Source organism: Hyperoodon ampullatus, assembly GCF_949752795.1.
Source record: "Hyperoodon ampullatus genome assembly, chromosome: 15".
NCBI classification, from domain to species: Eukaryota; Metazoa; Chordata; class Mammalia; order Artiodactyla; family Ziphiidae; genus Hyperoodon; species Hyperoodon ampullatus.
The window spans coordinates 73,122,267-73,141,760 of record NC_136928.1 but is presented as its reverse complement, the minus strand read 5'-3'; the positions used below and the strand labels follow the sequence as shown (position 1 = coordinate 73,141,760).

The 19,494-nt window shown below is 46.5% G+C and overlaps 1 protein-coding gene across 1 annotated transcript in view; it reads right to left on the bottom strand.

The window, feature by feature from the left end:
* APOB (apolipoprotein B) overlaps positions 1–10,661 on the bottom strand; it is a gene marked incomplete at both ends in the record, with an annotated part of 39,586 nt that extends 28,925 nt beyond the window's left edge. The window contains 10 exons of the mRNA XM_079720882.1: positions 78–305; positions 1,060–1,279; positions 2,783–2,868; positions 3,837–3,961; positions 4,410–4,565; positions 5,420–5,573; positions 7,839–7,984; positions 9,096–9,211; positions 10,251–10,289; positions 10,595–10,661. Coding sequence (XP_079577008.1) covers positions 78–305; positions 1,060–1,279; positions 2,783–2,868; positions 3,837–3,961; positions 4,410–4,565; positions 5,420–5,573; positions 7,839–7,984; positions 9,096–9,211; positions 10,251–10,289; positions 10,595–10,661 — 1,337 coding nt within the window. The remainder of the gene's footprint in view (positions 1–77; positions 306–1,059; positions 1,280–2,782; positions 2,869–3,836; positions 3,962–4,409; positions 4,566–5,419; positions 5,574–7,838; positions 7,985–9,095; positions 9,212–10,250; positions 10,290–10,594) is intronic.
* Positions 10,662–19,494: the final 8,833 nt, after the last annotated feature.

Genomic DNA, 19,494 nt, shown 5'->3' with positions numbered 1-19,494 from the left:
GAAGGGAGGGTACAAACTTAATACAGAGAAGCGGGGTCTTCCTTAGCTCCTATGAGGAGTGCCAGTGTAAAACTCACTTGTTGATCACGTGACTCAGAGCATAAAAGGTGGCCCGGCTCTGCTGCTCCTTTGCCATGTTAAAGACTGTTCGCAGCCTCTCGGCAGAGGGCTTTGGGATCAAGGCCACCAGGTAGGTCACAACATCTATCAGAAGGGGGTTGGCTTTCTCACTTTTCAGCCACTGGAGGATGTGAGTGTAACACTGGGGCTGTCCGCACTGAATCAAGGCTTGTAAAGTGATGGGGCTGAGAAGAAAAGGGCAGAGAAAGTTATAAACATCACATTCTAGGCAGCTAAAATATCCTTGGCCCATGGTGTTCCCTCTGTCAGGAATGCCCTTATTCCCCTTATTCACAATCCAAATCCAACCATCTTCCAAAATCTAACTCAGATCCCTAGAACCAGAAAGCCTTCCCTATAAACATTATCCACCGGAGAAGCACCATGGAGCAAAGTCTGAAGAAGGACCCCCTGGACTCAACATCCAGAAAGGTCTGTCATCCTTTGGTCAGAACACAACATGCCAGGCAAACACTTGTCCAGTCCTCAGTCCCTTCTCTGATCCTCACAGCACTAACAGTGAGTGCGTTGGAGTAAAGAGAAGGCACGGTATTATTTTGTTTGCCTGAGTTCTCTCTCCTCTAGCCTATAGGCTTCCAGAAGGCACAGACTTCTTTTTCTCTCAAACACTCCAGGGTACCCATTATAGAACTAGGAATTAGAAGATACACATCAAAATGTGGGAAATATTTCCCTCCTGTCTTAATACACAAATATATATCTACCTTGGATGCAATGTGTGTATGTGTGTATTGCCCATGGAACTCTAGACACCTTAGCTGATATCTCTCTATCCAGTAAATGTTAACTGACTGACTAATTGATTAACTGGGTTGAAATTTCAATGGTCCCTGAGATTCTCTGTTTGGCCGAGGTCTCAGCCACCTACCACAGGTGTATAATCTATGAAAGATTGAGCTGTGACCATTCAAGAAATACCTGGACACCTCGATCAGCTTTGGCAAGAGGGATGTGACTGCCTCATTGCTGAGGGCTCGCAGCTCAGTCACCAGTTTATGGAAGAGGTTAGCTCTCTGGGCATTCTGCTCGGAGACATGCAGTTTCTGCAGCTCCTGGAGGGTCTTCACGATGGCCTCGGCCTGCTTTGGAGGCGATGTGGACTTGGTGCTCTCAAAGGCAAGACCCACCGCCTCGGCACCTGGAAGGAGGAATGTGTCAGAGGGATTCTGGCTTTACCTCTGCTTCTCACCCTCATCTTTCTACTGGAAACTGGAGACCAAGGAGGGGTCAGCAAAGGGGACAAGAAAAGAAAACTATCCAGTACTGTACTTGATGCCCATTACGTATCTATCTGGCTCTGTGCTAGGGGTCTGACTTCAGTGTTTTCATTGACTCCTCACACTTTCCCTGAGGGTAGTATTATTCTTCAGTTTAAAGATAACGGGGGACTTCCCTGGTGGCGCAGTGGTTAAGAATCCACCCGCCAATGCAGGGGACAGGGGTTCGAGCCCTGGTCTGGGAAGATCCCACGTGCCGCGGAGCAACTAAGCCCGTGGGCCACAACTACTGAAGCCCGTGCGCCTAGAGCCCGCGAGCCACAACTACTGAGCCCGCGTGCTGCAACTACTGAAGCCCGTGCGCCTAGAGCCCGAGCTCCACAACAAGAGAAGCAGCCACCTCAATGAGAAGCCCGCGCACCGCAACGAAGACCCAATGCAGCCAAAAATAAATAAATAGAATAAATAAACTTATAAAAAATAAAAAAATAAAGATAAGGGAACTACGACCCAGAAGCGAGCCTCTCACCTTGCCCAAGACCTCTCTGGGTGTGAGGGGCAGAGCTGGAACTGAACCCAGGCTTTTGTGACTCTGGTGTCGGGTAACCTTTCTGCCTAAAAGACCTGGTGAGGAGGCACTGCTGCTGATGTGGCAACAGCGGAAGCTGACTCACGGCTGCTCACCCACCCTTTCTTCCAGTGGGATCTGATGGCAGCGTGTGGGGGAGGGGAATGTTTTTGTGTCCCCTCCATTACCCTGCTCTCACCTGTGCCAGGGAGGCAGGTGAATCAGCACGGAAACATGGTGCAGTGGAAGGAGTCCACTTAGATTAGAGTAGACCTGGAGGCCTATTTTTCACCACCTCTAGTAGTCTGTGACTGTGAACACATGACTAAGCCTCTCTCTGGGTCCCTTTCCCCTCTGATGGGTATAAAAGCACACGTTGCTACCACCTGACATCACAGGTTGCTGAGAACAACGAGGTAAGACATAGGACAGCTTCACATACAAGACACATGCAGGGCTGGGGTTGGACTAGAGGTCTCTATAGTTCCTTTCAGCTCTAAAGACCGATCCCTGACCCTGAGGGTCTCTCTCACTTGCCCCACCCGGTCCAGGCCCCAGGCCTTATCATGGGGTGTATGACGTTGTCAGATCTACCAAAGGTTGACTTAGGAAACCAGTTTCCTACTTACAAAAACCCAGGTAGCTTTGGGGAACTCCCTTTCCTTTAATCCCATTGCCAGCTGACATTCTGAAGTGAATGTGCTTTCTCAGTAGAATGGCCCACAGCCAGAACACTAGAGCCCATGACCTCATCACCAGCAGACATTTCATCGGGCCCAGCAAGGAGCTAAGCCATGGTTGGTACATCATGGGCAGATTTCCCAGCCCTGGCAACCAGGTGCACATAAAGTCTTACCTTCATCAAAGAAGCGGCTGTTGATCTTAGGTGTGTCTTCAAGCTTCAAAGTCTGTGTAACCTGTGCCATCATCCCATACTTATTCCTGGTAACAAAGGAGGCACATCATGTCATCAATGGCCAGCTCCCCAGACCATTCTGTTCTTTTCATGTTGAATGTTTCCCCCACCTCTGCTTCTACCCAAATTCTGCTCACCTTTCAACCCATAGTTATAGCCAACTGTCCTTCACAGGTGTAGAGAACAAACAGATAGATACCAAGGGGGGAGGAGGGGTGGGAGGAATTGGGAGATTGGGATTGACATATATACACTATTGATACTATGTATAAAACAGATAACTAACGAGAACCTACTGTAGAGCACAGGGAACTCTACTCAGTGCCCTGTGGTGACCTAAATGGAAAGGAAATCCAAAAAAGAGGGGCTATATGTGTATGCATAGCTGATTCACTTTGCTGTTCAGCAGAAACTAACACAACATTGTAAAGCAACTCTAGTCCAATTAAAAAAAAAAGCCAACAGTACCACCTCCTGGTCATGTTGGCTGTCCTTCCACCAGAAGGACACATGTACCTTACACCCTCCACCATTCAGGAGCGCCCAGAGGGAATGGACTAACATTGTGCTTTGAAATTCCTTTGCACCTCCCACAGCACAGTGCCAGGACTATAGCGGTTACTCAATATACATTAGTTGACTGATCAGTTTTCAGAATGGATTTGGATACATAAGTCTCTATGCCAATTCCCAAATCTTCTGCAAAGCCTTTATAACCAGGGCAGGCTGTAATGATCCCCAGTTTTTCCTGATCTACAGCCCTTAAAGTCTGGGTCTCAGATATCTTTTGTTGGTTCCAAATTATTCTGCACGCCTAAGATGTTCCTACCAAATTGCCTGTTAGCTTGAGACAGGAGGACGGGGATGGGCTCTGCTTTGTACCTCTTCACAGCCCCCTCCCAGGCACAGCCTAGCTTGCAAGAGGGCACCTGAGAAGCATTCAGCTCCTACTGGCTCCATAAATAATGAATCAAGGCTGCAGAGGGTGACCTACTTATAGGAGAAAGGCAGGAACAGGTGTTGCTCCTTGCAGATGGCTTCTGACACGTGCTTCCTCTTAGGGTCCAGGGTGTACTGGCAGGACTGGCTGCTGCCAATCAGCATTGACAAGGGGCGGGTCTGTGAATGAGATCAGGGGAGAAGCATTTTCATCAGTCCCTGGGGCTCGAACCTGAGTCTTCTGCCATAGGTATTTACCTTCAGGGAAGAAGGTGGGGGAATGGGGGTTCTGTACCCCTAGATAAATTCAGTTAGAGAAGAGAGCTTGGTGCTTGACATTTTGACAAGGGGATGCAACAACTCGGCAGATCCAAAGCTGAGTCAAGCTGTAGACTCTTCTTATTCTACCACAGTGGACCTATGATCCTGCACAAAGTATATATAACCTGGTATCCTACACACGCCTGTCCATCCCGCCAAACATAAACACTTCACAGCTGCTACTGCTCCTTATGTTTTCTTTGCCTAGAAGTTTTTCTCTGAGATCCCTTATAGCTCTAACATTCCATCATTTTAATAATAAAGAGGCTGCTGACAGTGTGAATAGCAATGCTGATGTGCAACTTACCATGCCTTTGATCAAAGCAAGGGGGCTAACTCCCATGCTAATGGGCTGGAAGTGATCACAGTGCTCCAGGTTTCTTTCAATGGATATTTCTGTTGCCACATTTCCCTTCCTTGTTTTAACGGTAACGTCACTGGAGCAGTTTCCATACACGGTGTCCTATGGGAGCAAAAGATACAATTGGTGTATTCAACATGGGGAAACATCTTTAGGTTCTTGGGGTGGGGCTGGGAAAGGAGCCAGGGAGAAAAGGCGGATGCAACGTGGCTTTGGGAGAAAGCTTCATCCTCTTTGACAGAGCGTGGGCATTGCTGGTTCCAAGGGCGGCCAGAGCTGGAGTGAGAAAACCACTTACAGGTGATCCTGGTTCTGAGGCATACCTGCCTGCCCTCCTAGGACCTGGCCAATGCTGGTTTTTATATTCTGTGCTCACAGGGCATTTTCTCTACTGTTCATTTATGGCTTGTATTCCAATCTGCCTTGTGTTATATGTGTCTTGGTTCTCACCCCAGGTCCTGAGAACTCCCTGAGGAGAGGCCTCTGCAGGAGGCAGCAGTGAGTTCTCCGAGAGTAGCGCAGTATGGAACTGAGAACATAGTAAGGGCTCAAAAGTGTTCGTGGGACTGAAGTAAATTGAATTCTCTCTCCGATCAAAACCTGAAATTCTTAAAAGAGGCTGGCAAGTAGATTCAGTTATTTTCTGTGTTTAAAACACACAGAGGCTATACCTTGTGGAAACAGAACAAAATCAAACAAAGGAGTAGGGTGGTTGGGACTCCCCAGAAACTGCTATAAAATTAGACACAACCTGCTCAGGCTGTGTGGGCTGAGCCCTCAGTGAGCCCAGAGGCTGGGGCGAGCCCTGGGCACTGTGCTTCACACCAATATCGGGCCTCCTGTGTAACTAGCCATGCAGCTGAGTCAACGATCCACCTGATGTATAAGTGGGAACCGGCTCCAATATGTGAAGATGCGTTCAAAGGGCCACTGTTATCAGCTTTCTAAATTCTCACCAGAAATAACACTTGTTTAGCCTCTTCTGTATCCGGGGGAAGCAGGAGGGCAGAAAGGATGCCCCTCTTGATGTTCAGGATGTGTTTAGGCTCTTCTTTCTCTGGGTAAAGTAAAACTTGCTTCCCTTCAGGAACAGCCAGCCTGAGATCGTACCTGTCCCGGAGAGAGTGTGGTCACTGAGTGTCCTTTCTCCACCATGAGCCTGATGGACATAAGCTGGGTGGCTTTGTAGCCTCCTTTTTACTGATTTTCTTTTTACATTTTTTCTTTATACATATCAACATATATACATATTTTTTCAAGAGCATACAAGTATGTGTATGCTTTTGGTATTCTTTCATTTTCCTTTTTTGCTTGGCTCACTCATCCTCTCTCTCTTTTCTACCCACATTGGGTCTCTGCGGCCACACTCCCCTACAGAACAAACTACTGGGCATCCCATTTGTATCTCCACACTCAGACAATCCTGTATAGAAGCGTGGGAGTGAAAACACCTGCATAGAAAGAGTCTGTCGTTCCTTGTTTTATCCAAATGGGATGGTATTATGCATACTTGTCTTTTTCTTGTTTTTCTCATTTAATTATACTCCATGAAAATCCTTCTGAGTCATTTGGTAGTGCTCTAACAGATTCTTTTTAAAAAGTTGTATAACATTCCATTCTATGGTTATATAGACTTTATTCATAGTCCCCTGTTGGATGGCATTCACTTTCTCTTCCTGGATTTTTTAGTCTTTTTTTTTTTTTTTTTTGCCACATGAACAACACTGAAATAAACATTTTCATGCATCTATTGTCACACATTACTACTTTTCTTTTCATGGGCTAGAGTCCCAGCATTTGAAATTGCTGTGTCAAATGCTACAAGTATTTTTAATTATAGTAGATATTGACTCATGGCACTCATTCTCAGCAGCAGTGCACGAGGGTACACTTTTCCTCACAGGCTTGTTAGCAACAAGTGCTATAGCTGTTTTCAATTTCTGTAGTCTTATGGGATTAAGGTGATAAATATCTCGTTGTTACATTAATTGCATTTCCTGACCACTGGTGAATTGGAGCTTCTTTCCATACATTTGTTGGACATTCATTCACTCTTTTATATGATCTCAGGCTATGTCTAAAGCCTGGGTCAACTCTGATTTAAGGGACCTTTCTTTGGGAACTTCCTTAGGGGGTTTCACACGGCCTGGCAGCACCTGCTCTAGTTAAGTCAGAATAAAGAAAAGAAGACCAGGCATGTTTCCCACAGCTGTCCATCCTCTCAGAAAATTCCAGACACTGATGCAGGCTCACAGGAAAGCCTTGAGGTGGCCAAAAGCAGGAGTCCTTTTTTGCAGGAGAGTAAGGACCAAAAAGGAACCATGACTCCCTTCTGTCACTGCACCCCACTCCCTCAGATGCATCTAAGTCTTGGATAAAATAAGAGGTATTGGTAAGAGACAGAAGCATCAAGGCCTATTCTGACTTCCGAGTCTAATGTTTAACAAACTGAAAGAAGGGCATGGGGTGGGGGGAGTTTCCGATGTTACCAAATCAACAAATCCATGACTGTCCATATTTGCACACACTCAGGACACTACAAACTGTGATCTGGAGATGAGGCAGGGATGATCAAAATATCTAACAGGGCTTCCCTGGTGGCGCAGTGGTTGAGAGTCTGCCTGCCGATGCAGGGGACACGGGTTCATGCCCCGGTCTGGGAGGATCCCACATGCCGTGGAGCGGCTGGGCCCGTAAGCCATGGCCGCTGAGCCTGCGCGTCCGGAGCCTGTGCTCCGCAACAGGAGAGGCCACAACAGTGAGAGGCCTGCGTACCGCAAAAAAAAAAAAAAATCTAACAACCAGTACAACGTGAACACTGATCAGTCAGAAGTGATGCCAGTCATAAACAACAGGAATGGCCTGGTCAGTGTGCACTGGCAAAATGCCAGCCCTGGAGGGCGATCAGCTCAGGCCTCAGCTCTCCCTGGACCCCTTGAAGCTGGTGTCCTCCGCTGAGCAGGCCCTGCACTGCCATGTTTGGCCACAGCAAGTCCTGTCGGGACCCTGTCTGAAGACTGCGAGGCGTAGTCTTGTTTCATTCTTTACACGTGAATTCACTTGTTGAAACAAACCATCTCAGCTTTACCGTCTCAAGGAGTTTTAAAACGTGAGATCTTTTAGAACCACATTTAAATGATAATTAGGGGAACTTCAGTAGGGGAGGGTAAATACTGCTTCCCTCTTTTGAATTGTGAAAACTCAGCAATTCCCTGATCCACGGTGAATAGAGAATACCAATACTTATACTCACATACATGCCCAACATAAACACACACATTCATGGCTCAGTGGACACACACACACACGCTCATGCACAACATGTGCAGTGGTACTCAGAGCTCAGAAACGTAAATGCACAGGCCCACGTCTTACTTGGACATGGCAGCAGCAAACTCCTCAGAGTTCTTGGCCTTCTTCAGCAAGGCCTTGCCCTCAGGGTTGAAGCCATACACCTCTTTCAGGGTGCAGTGGCTCGTCTTCAGGATGAAGTTGCAGAGTTGGGGGACCTCCAGCTCAACCTGACAACAGAGGGTAACAGCACATTAAGACTCTCCATCAAGAACACAAGATCCCCCCTCAGCCCAGGGCTTTCTGGCTTTTTCCATGTCCTAGGGTACCATGCTTCTGAAGTTTTCCCCTATGCGTGCAAAGGATGATATCTTTTTATTGGTTCTAAATGTGCTCCCTTTAAAGACGTACAACTGGCTAGAAGAAAGGCAGCCTAGGAGTGAGGGTTTGGAAGAAAACCAGGAGGCAGGAGGAGGGCTATCATTGCTTTCAACAGCGAATGTTTCCTTAATGTAAATAGAAGAACCAAAACTCCAAGACCACTGTACCTATCAGGGCCTATTCAGAGCTTTGCATGCAGCTGTAGTTTAAACAGATCCCTAGTTGTTATCCAGCACTGTTTAAAGAACTTTCTGCAGTGCTGGAAGTGTTCTATATTCTCACTATCCAGTATGAGAGCTGCTAGGTATGGGTACCTATTGGGCATGTGAAATGTGGCTAGTGTGACTAAGAATCTGAATTTTTACTTTCATTCAATTTAAATAGCCACACGTGGCTAACGGCTACCTTATCTGACAGCACAGACCCTGGGACCCTAGAAAGAAGAGGGTGGCCCAGCCTGAATTCTCTTTCCCACACGAACCCCAATAGTGGCCCTTAGATCTGTTCTACAGGAACATGGATAGGAGTACAATCAGTCTCAACAATAAGTAAAGTTTTATTTGAGAACAAATTGCACTTAAACTTTTTTCTTTTTTTCCATTTTGCCTTTAGCAGCAGATACTATCTGACTTAGATGATAAAAACCGCACTCCAGAATGCTTTCCTGGGATGCCCACCTCCCTCGACTCTCCTGCTGGACATCCCTCAACATATTAAATCTTCTGGTCTGCAATCCTGATATTCTAGATCACACATTCTAATGACATCTTGGAAGATAATGGGAAAATAAACCTGGTGGGTAAAATATTTTTTCTGTGGCAGACAACTTCTCAGCAAAGTGGCTGACTTTCAAACTGAGGGCCAGTCCAGCACTTGGAGATTACGACAGTCCTGGCACAAGCTGGTTTGCTCAGCCCTGGGCTCCAGGGCCCTCCAGTGGCCCTCCATCTCCCCTCATACCTTGCAGCTGATCTTGGTGGAACTTCTTGAATCAGCAGTCCCGGGGACTCCACTGGAACTCTCAGCCTCATAGTTGTATACATATTTCCTGAGGTGCTTGAATCGCGTTGCATCTTCTGCAATGAGGAGAAATAAGTCAGCTACATAGCAGAAATAACTTGCCTGAGGACAGTCAATCCTGGGCAGAGAGGGATAGTGGCAAAGATAATAAAAAATGGTAATTAAACTCAAATTATTTTTAATTGATTTTGCCTTATACTTAATTTTCCTTTATAGATTTAGCTTCTGCATTATGATTTTGCTGAGGTTAATATTTAAATTAGCTGGTAATCCTTGAATATATAATCTGAGACACAAGGCAGGGAGTGTCAAGTAATGAGGCTCAGAAAGTCTATAGGAAAGACTCCCTGGAAAATTAAGAGTCAATAGCATAAAAGCAAATATCTCTCATTGCCTTTTCAGCTTGAAAATACCATAATTCTGTGGCTCTTTTTTGATTCTACCAAACATCTGAGGCTAAGTTCACTAAGCGCTAAGGGTATCCGGCTGATTTAAGAAACCCCCAAGAAGGAATTTCCGGAGGTTTCCACAGGGCATGAGAGGCATTTTCTGAACAATTGGAGAAAAAGAACATTTGGGTCATGAGCCCAGATGCAGTGATGCCAGACGCCCACGAGATGGCAGTGCTGCTCCATCAGAGGGCAGCCTCCGGCTTTTGTGAGAACACAGGGTACCATTGCAAGGCCAGCTCCTTTGACCCCTAGGGGTCAGGTAAATACAAAGGGGTGGGCATCTGGATTTCTGCACAAAGGTTAAAGTCAGCATTTCCTCACCTTCCTGCGCTTCAAATTAATGATTAGCCCCTGACAAACAGGACAGATGTCTCTTTAAAGTGTCTATGGACCAACAGTTGACGGTCCCTTCCCCACCCTACTCCCAGGCTGAACTTTTAGGACAGATGGGAAGGGTGGGTAGAAGAGAGCGGAGACCCCTTGGAGGGGGTCAGAGGCTCAAGGAACTGGCTTCTCGGGCTCAGAGCAGGGTAGGCCAATCACAGCATCACAGCACTTAAGTGGCCTGAGGTGCAGGGGGATGGGTGGGGGACGGGTGGGGCATGGGGGGTGCCCTTCTTTGCCCCAGCGGGAAATGCCTTACTTGGACAGCTCGGGCTGACATTTTCCAGCACGGTGTCTCCTGTAAGAAATGGAGAACGACAACTGTGGGTTTTCCCGAAGGGTCCTAGCGTCTGACAGGGAGGACAACTGCAGAGGACTTTTAGTGTCTTGGAGGGAAGCAGGTTTTGAAGAACCCAATCCCCAGCCCCTCCCACTACCTGAGTCTGGAGGAGCCACCCAGCTGGTCCTGTGCCCCTGTTCCCCGACCCTGTGGCCGTCCTCGCTCTGACCCAGGCCCAAGCTGCCCCAGCCCCCGCCCGTGCCCTGGCTTCCGCCCCCCACCCCCGGCCTGGCACCCCAGCGGCCGGGGGGGTCCTCACTCACTGGCCCGGGCGCTGGCGGCGAGCAGCAGCAGCAGCAGCGGCAGCAGCGCAGGCCTCGGGGGGCCCATGGCCGACCTGAGCGGCGGCTCCCTCCCGTCCGCTGGCTGGGCCTGGCCTCCTCGCTGCTCGCTGGCTCCTTAGGGACCGGCGCCCACAGGCAGCAGCTCCGCGCCCGCGCCCGCACCCGCTCCGCACTCGCACCCGCCCCGCACTCGCACCCGCCCCGCACTCGCACCCGCCGTGGGAATGCGGGGCCGGCGCCCGGGCCTGATTTATACGAGGCCGCCCGCGCAGGGCTGCAGCTGAAAGAGGGCCGGGCAAATTGCAAAAGGTCCAAAGGGCAGCGTCCCGGGCCTGTTTGCTTTTCCGCCCCAGGCCCGGCTCTGAGCCCCGAGGAGGGTCAGGCGAGGGGGCTCAGCCCGGACTCAACCAGGGCCACTGGGGCCTTGCCTCTCGCCTGTCCTGTCCCCCGGGTCTCAGGGCCCCGGGCCAGTGGGCTCAGCACCCGAAGCGCCTGCCCTGAGCTAGGGGTGCCTCCGGGAGATGACCAAGCACAGGAGCCCATCTCGCCCCTGCTCCCCGAGCTGTATAACCACTGGGGAGCCAGTCCTTCACAGCGTCTCGGGGGAGACATTTTCCTACCCCTTCCTTCCCCCTTTAGTGGACTCTGAGTTTGCATGGGGGCCTGTAACCCAGGTCAGTACCTGTGGCTCTGGGTCACCGGCCCTGGATTCAGCCCATCCGGAGGGAGCAGACAGCAAGGGGAAGGAGGGAGGTCTGGTGAGGGACTGACCCCCCCCGCCTCGACCTGAGGGACCACGTCTCGGTCAAAGCAGAAATCCAGCAGCCCAAATCTTCTAGAAACCCCAGTAAGGTGGGGCCTTTGGAAAAGACCAGCCTCCCCCTGTCTTCCCCCCAGCGGCCCAATTTCTTCTTCAGAAATTGAGGAGAGGAGGCTTTTCCCCACGTGAACTGCTTCTGGGTTTCCTCACGGATGCGGGAGGCCAGCGAGGAGAAGCAGAGTAGTGGGTGGATGCATAACGTTCCTCCTAAACATCCCGGAAACGTCTCCATGAATCCTTCCCTTCTTTTCTAGGTACTGTCCGTTTCCCACAGGAAACTTTTGCCAAGGCACAGTATAGCTATTTCGGCAACACTGACTTACTGACCCAGAAGCGATTATAAAGGGTGAATGATGGGATGGTGCTGTGATGGGATGGACAAATGTCTGGGACTGGCCATGTCCACAAGGCACCTCCAATCTGGTTGGGGAGACAAAGTGTGTAGACAGGAAACTGCTGGTGAGCAATGAAGGTCGGCTGAAAGCCATGCTAAACTGTGTGGGGTGTAACTGCTGGAAGAGAGCAAAGGGAGGCGTGGGAGGCAGGGGCCCTGGAGCAATGAGGAGGGGCTGTGGGCTGATGGGGACATGAAGCCCCGGAGGCAGAAGGCAGTATTTGTTGTTACAATTTGTTATTTATGAGATGTATCCAAATGCAACAAACTACTTGTGAAGTCATTTACATCTTCTGGTGCCAGGAATGCTGGTCAGAAGGGTCAGTTCTGAGATAGTAACAGTGTATAAGGACCCCCATTACCTTAGCGAGACTCGCAGGAGGATGTTTGTCTTGCTCCTGGCACTTGGGTCGCCACACTTCTCCTCAACTCATGTATTTTCCTTAGCCAGGAACTCCCTGTGGGCAGCTAAACTCCCTTCAGTGATCAGCTGCTTTGCATCCAAGGTATATTAATATTGTTAAAAGTGGATATTACAGAGGTTTCAACCCAAGGCTGCTCATACCTACACCACTGAATTCAGAGAGGTCTGGAAAAAGTAACTGCCCCCAAACCCCATTTCTCTGAACACTTTATTTGAACTATTTTATGTGGATTGTCTTTCCACGGGAGGAGCTGCTGTTAGTATATCAGGAAATGGTCATGCTCCCATGCATGTGGGTAAAAATATTTAGGTATAAAGAAACTGAAACGAGATGGTTAACTTCAATTTATAAGCACAAGGCCAGGATTTCTCTGTTGGATGACAAATGAAGCCACTGTCCTATAGTCAGTGTCAGTACAGAACATTAAATAAGACGGGGATGTAATGTACAGCATGATGAACATAGTTCATATCACCATTTTGTATTTGCAAGTTGCTAAGAGAGTAGATCTTAAAAGTCTTTATCACAAGAAAAGAAAAAATTGTGCGGGGGGATGTACAGTGTCAGATCTTGGCATTGTGATCATTTCACAACGTACACAAATATTGAATTATTATGATGAAAAAAATAGAGAACATCATTTTTATGATTTGGGAATCATAAAATGAATCTGCTAACTTGGATGCCGGGAAAACTTGTGGGTTGCTTAGATGCCCCTGAGCTGACTGTCACCATCTCTAATGGAGACTTGGAAGCATCGGGCTCAGCTTCTCTTTCTTCCCCTGATTTCCTCTGAAAGGTCACCCCAGTGCTGGGTAGCAGCCAGCAGTACTCATCCTCTGACAAGCTCAGGGACAGAAGCACCGCAGAGGAAGTGTTGGATCATTGAGTTGACTTGGGGACACTTACAGAAATACTGTAAGGATTAGTGCGTAGACTTTTCTTACATGACTAAATCCACTTAGATCTTTTGTCAAAAGCTATTTTAAAATACAGCATTATTTGTGAACACAGATATCACCCTTCATCTCTTTGCCTTTAAGAAGACCATTTCTCAGTTCCCTCTCCTAAACACATTCAAAGTTTCAAAGGACAGTGACCTGTCTTCACAGAGACATCAAATGGTGTCAGGAGTCAGGAAATCTTCTAGTATAAGGTATTCATTGAACAGAGAAAACCCAGGTCGAGGGAGGTCAGCTGATGTAAAGGAAAGCAGTATGAGTGTTAGACTCAAGAAGACCTGGGATTGTGTCCTAGCTGGGTTTCTTGTGGGGCTTGTAACCTTGGGTGACTTCACTTTCCTAAGCCTCTGTTTAGCCATCCCTAAAACCGGATTAAAAATAGCAGACTTCCTCATAGGAATTTTTGTGAGAATTAAGTGAAACAATTATGTAAATAATTGCATTGATAGCATGATGCCTGGCAAAAAAGACAATGAATGATAAATTATCATTTATTATGTGTGTGTTGGAGTGGAAGTATATTTAGAGGGTAGCTATTGAGCTAGCTAAGCACAATGGATATAGGGACAGAGATTAACAGAACAAAAACAGGAAATCGCATTGGGGAAAGAGAGCAGAAACACGACAGGGCATCCTTGAGGGTTGCACATAGGGGAGATAGAACATCCATTTGTCTGTGATGATTCCTAACTTTTCTGGGGATTTGAAATCACTGTCCTTTCTGGGGGTGAATGGAGGCCTTCCTACAGCAAGCAGGCTAGTGACTCTAGCAGAGACACATTCTGATAGCACAAAGATTAATCTCAGCTAGTGGCTATGACTTGACAGTCTGTGAATGCAAAGTCCCATAAGGTGAACCATCAGTCTGAGTAATCACAAAGCTCTGCGTACCCATTAGAAAGTCACCTGATTAGTGGAATTTCAAGGAATTAGGTAATGCCAAGGATTCCAGTTAATAGCCTCTAGAAGTGAAAACTATGCATTCTGTTTATCTGACCAGAAGGGTCCTGGTCAGGTTCAGGGACCTATGGAGACTATTAAAAGCTCCTCAGCAGCCCAATATCCTGAGTTAGTGTAGTTCATATCCTGAAATAGGTGTTCAATATGTATTTGCCGAATACAAACGAATCTATGCCATTCAGTTATACCCCACTGCTTCCAGGATATATATGTACAGTGACCAGGATGCTAAATAAATCTTTACAGTGACATAAAACAAGGAAATACAATCTGATGCAAATTATTCCCAGCTATACTGTTCAAATAACACATCTGGCAAATAGGGACCAGTACTGACAATGACTAATTAGCGTATCTCTTTTCTGCCTATGACAGCATTATAATTGCAAATGATGCCCAGAAGCTGGAAAGTAAACTTCAAGAATTGTAGACGGAGCCATGCCCAGTGTGGTCTGTGCATGCTAATAACAAGTGCACACACACATATATACAAACACATACACAAATGATAAATGTCAAGGAAAAAATAGTGCATTGAGGTGAGTGGTACAAGTGGAAGATGGTGGGATGGGCCCAGTGTCAACCAGATGAAGACATTACTGGTGGATGATTAACCTCCAGTGAGGAAGCAGAAAGAAACTTTCCTACTTGGTTATTCTGCTATCCAGGAGATAAGGTCAGAATGCTGGGCAGCGGTTCTTACCGGGGAGAAAAGTCCGAAGTCAGCACCGTTCGGCATGCAGTCACGTTCTGTGTGTGCGCAGCTATCACTTCCTTGACCAGGAAGGTCTCACCCCTCCACCCTGCCAAGGCCTGCTCCAGCCCCACCTCCTTCGAGGAGCCTTCCTCTGGCTCTAGTCCAGTAAGACCTCATGGCGTCTGACCCTGGTCTCTTATCAGTCAGTTTCTTCACAGGGCAAGTGATCCTGAAGGGCCTTCAATACAGACCTGCTGTTGCCCTGAACTTACATTTGTTTCTGGTGATATTATCTAACTTTTCATGTGTTTACATGTTATCTTGCCAACCAGAGAGAGAAGCTTGGAGGATGAGAACTGTGCATCGTTTTCACCTTTGTATTCCTCTTCCCTCTCCCTCACCAGCACCTCGCACTAGGCAAGGCAGATGGTAGCAAAGGAGTAAACGCTGTGATTATAATGTGAGACGGTCCTTGTGAGACAGGTGTTTTTCATACCTGCAACTCCGTTTTACTCTCAGGTGCCGCTGCATATGCTTATTTGTTAATTTAGACTGCACGGTGAATCTGAATCAGCACGAGAGAGGCAGGATCTCAGAGCCGGGATCACGGGACAGTCTCGGACTCTGAGTATGGCTCCTCACCTGTGTGATGAGTGGACAGGACTAGGTGACCTTTTAAACCCACTGCAGCTCTGACTACTTTGATTCTGTGAAGACTTTGGAACTTAAAGAAAACAGCACATCAATTATCCTGTGCTCGGACCTCACTATGATGAGGAGCTGTGGCTAAGGATTTGGAATCACTGAGCAGGATGGATTTCTAGAAGGCCACCTACCTCAAAGACCTGCACCCATAATACTGTGCAAGGAATATAACCCTTCACCCATTTTAAACAGATTTCCAAATAAAGAGAGGCCATGCCCTCCAGGGGACACTGGGGACTCTCAGGAAGTTCCTCCTCATGTCTAACTTTAGGCTTCATCCTTGCCTTGCCTTCCTTAGGTAGACCTTAGCTTTTCCTTTGAAAGACTTTTTGCTGGTTTTGGTCGGCTGCTCTTCGCTGATTTTTTTTTTTTCTCTAAGTTTTCTTTGTCTTCTCATGGACTAAAGCTCAGAATGCACTAGCCTCGAAGGGCTGACTGGCGCTGATGATAAACAGATGGCTGGCTAGCTAGACGAGCCTCGCCATCCCCACGCGACTGCTGATTCTCTTCAGGTATTTAGGGAGCCTCTGAGCACTTTGTCTTCTGAGAGCTTACAGGTGAGGAGAAGGGCCTGAATACACATCACAGCTAATAAAAAAATGAAAAGATAAAGCGTCCAGAGTGGGGTCTGCACAGCCAGACTTCAGTGGTCTGATGTAGATCTCAGAGGTCCTGGAGGAGGTGGGACTTGAGTGGATCTTGGGTGGGTGATGGGCAGGATTTGGGTAACTGGACTGGGTGGCACCACTGAAAGGGCAACGGCAGGGAGCTGCCACTGTTTGACACGCCTGACAGTCTGTAACCCAGCCAGCCAGCTGAGTCCGTGGAGAAGGCTGGGGAAAACCAGGATGGGGATCAGCAGGGAGCACACTTTGCTGTGCTCCGGACAGAGAGCTTGCTGGCTAATTCAGTCTTTAACTGTGAGTTACTGTGTAAACTGCACATTAGACATTTGGCATTAAATATGGAACATATGGCATTGAAACTCTAGCTAGTATAGAAGGCTATGATTATTGGGCTGGATTCTCCTTGTCCAGAGCTGTGAAGGGAAATGGAGGAACAGGGATTCCCAGAGTGTCAGACAAACAGAAGGTCTTTTAAAAAATAATTAATTAGGGCTTACCTGGTGGCACAGTGGTTGAGAGTCCGCCTGCCGATGCAGGGGACATGGGTTCGTGCCCCGGTCCGGGAAGATCCCATATGCCGCGGAGCAGCTGGGCCCGTGAGCCATGGCCGCTGAGCCTGCGCGTCCGGAGCCTTGCTCTGCAACGGGAGAGGCCACAACAGTGAGAGGCCCGCGTAGCACAAAAAAAAAAAAAAAAAAAAATTAATTAATTGGCTGCGTTGGGTCTTTGTTGCTGCACATGGGCTTTCTCGGTAGCTTTTCTTGTTGCGGAGCACAAGCTCTAGAGTGCAGCTTCAGTAGTTGTGGTGCACGGGCTTAGTTGCTCCGCAGCATGTGGGACCTTCCTGGACTAGGGATTGAACCCATATTCCCTGCAAGGCAGGCAGATTCTCAACCACTGCGCCACCAGGGAAGTCCCATACTGAAGGTCTTAAAGGCAGACTCTAGACAATATTCTTACTTTATAGACAGAGAAACTGAGGTCTCAACAGCCTGAGGTTCTTTCTTGTTCTTGTTGTTTTTCCCAAACAAGGGCAAATGTAGGGCAAGAACTTGGGTCCCCTAGTTTATAATTTAGAATATTCATTATACTCCAATTGCACTAAATCTATGTTGACTACATAAAATTGCTTGGAGATTGCTTTACTGAAAATGAATCTTTGATATCAGTGTATTTCCTTATAATCTATTGCTCATTAAAAGTGAAAAACTTAATTGATTTTTTTGTGGGTTTGTATTCAGAATAAACATTGTTATGCTACTGATTACATAGAATCACAGAGATTCAGGGTTTCAAAGGGCCATTAAAGTCAGGGTTTCAAAGGGCCATTAAAGTCACTGCATCCAACTCATCTCCTAATAAGGGGATCTCATCAGACTGAGAATAGCTGGGCACCCATTAGCAAGCTGCCTAAGTGGTGGAATTTTGTGAAATTACACGATGCTCTAGTCAGCATAGCAATTAAAAGTCCCTAAAAGGGACATTCCTCCAGCCTGTTTATCTGCAGAGGACCAGATGGATCCTGTGTATGGACAGCAATGCCCTGTGGTCATATCTCAGGTTTATTCTATTTCTGTCCTCTGTCCAGGTCAGACCATCCATCACAGTGAAAGCTGAGGAAGGTGCCAGTTTGGGGATGGAGGTTTCTGATACTGTCTTTATCTGTATTTTGAAGTCAAGAGCAAATAACTGCCAGACTGGCTGATGTTATTTTCATCTGTACATCCTTTCTTTCCTATTAGCATGGGGGGAGGAGTCAGGCCATCCCCAGAACCCAATCTGGTTTGGTGTCTTGGTATTCGAAGCAGAAAGTGGGTAGAAACGTGCTGTTCAGTATCTCTGTCTTCTTTTTAATAGTGGCACTTACCTTTTAATAGTTATTTTAAAAAATAATGGCCACTTTCAGCTGTTTTGAGATCTACCTTGGAAAAGGACTTCTTTTTTATCAGCTTTATTGAGATAAAATTCATACCATAAAATACACCCATTTCAAGTATATAATTCAATGTTTTTTCGTGTATTCAGAGAATTGTACAATTACTACAACCGATTTTTAGAAAAATTTTAACACCTCAAAAAGAAATCCTGTGCCAATTAGCCAGCACCCCCTAAATTCCCCATTCCCTCATCCCTAGGCAGCCACAAATTGCCTATTCTAGACATTTCATATAATGGGATCATACAATGTGTGGTCTTTTGTGACAGGCTTTTTTTTTTTTTTTACCTAGCATAACATTTTCAAGGGTCACCCAGGCTGTAGCATTTCATTCTTTTTTATTGCCAAATAATATTCTATTGTTTGGATTTACCAGTTTACTTTATTTATCTGTTCATCGACTGATGGACATTTGTGTTGCTTCCACTTATTGGCTATTATAAATAATGCTGCTATGAACATTTGTGTACAAGTTTTTGTGAGGACGTATGTTTTCATTTCTCCTAAGTATATGCCCTAAGAGTGATATTGCTGGGTCATATGGTCATTCTATGTTTAATCATTTGAGGAACAGCCAGACTTTTCCAAAGTGCCTGCACCATTTTATGTTCCCATCAGTAGTGCAATCTCTCTGTATCCTGGCCAACACTTGTTATTGTATGTTTTTTTTGATTACAGCCATCCTAGTGGGTGTGAAGCAGTATCTCCCTGTGGTTTTGATCGGCACTTCCATGATGGCTAGGATATCGAGCATATTTTTGTGATCTTACTGGAAATTTGTGTATCTCCTTCGGAGAAATGTCTATTCAAATCCTTTGGGTTTTAAACTTTTTAATTGAGTTATTTTGACTTTTATTATTAAGTTCTAAGAGTTCTTTACATATTCTAGATATGTAAAGCCTTTTATTAGATACAGGATTTGCAAATATTTTCTCTCATTCTGTGGGTTGTCTTTTCACTTTTTTGATGATGTCCTTTGAAGTACATTTTTAATTTTTTCCTCATTATTTATTTATTTTTAACATCTTTATTGGAGTATAATTGCCTTACAATGGTGTGTTAGTTTCTGCTGTATAACAAAGTGAATCAGCTATACATATACATAAATCCCCACATCTCCTTTGATAAAGTCCGCTTTGTTTATATTTTTGTTACGTTCTTTTGGTGTCATATCTAAGAAACACTGCCTAAAACAAGGTCAAGAAAATTTACTTCTATATTTTCTTCAAGGAGGTTTATAGTATTAGGTGCTATATTTATGTCTCTGATCTATTTAGAGTTAAATTTTGTATACAGAAGTTACCTTCTAAGCCTTGCTTTTGGAAATTTCTAGGTTCTGTGAGCCTGTACCTGA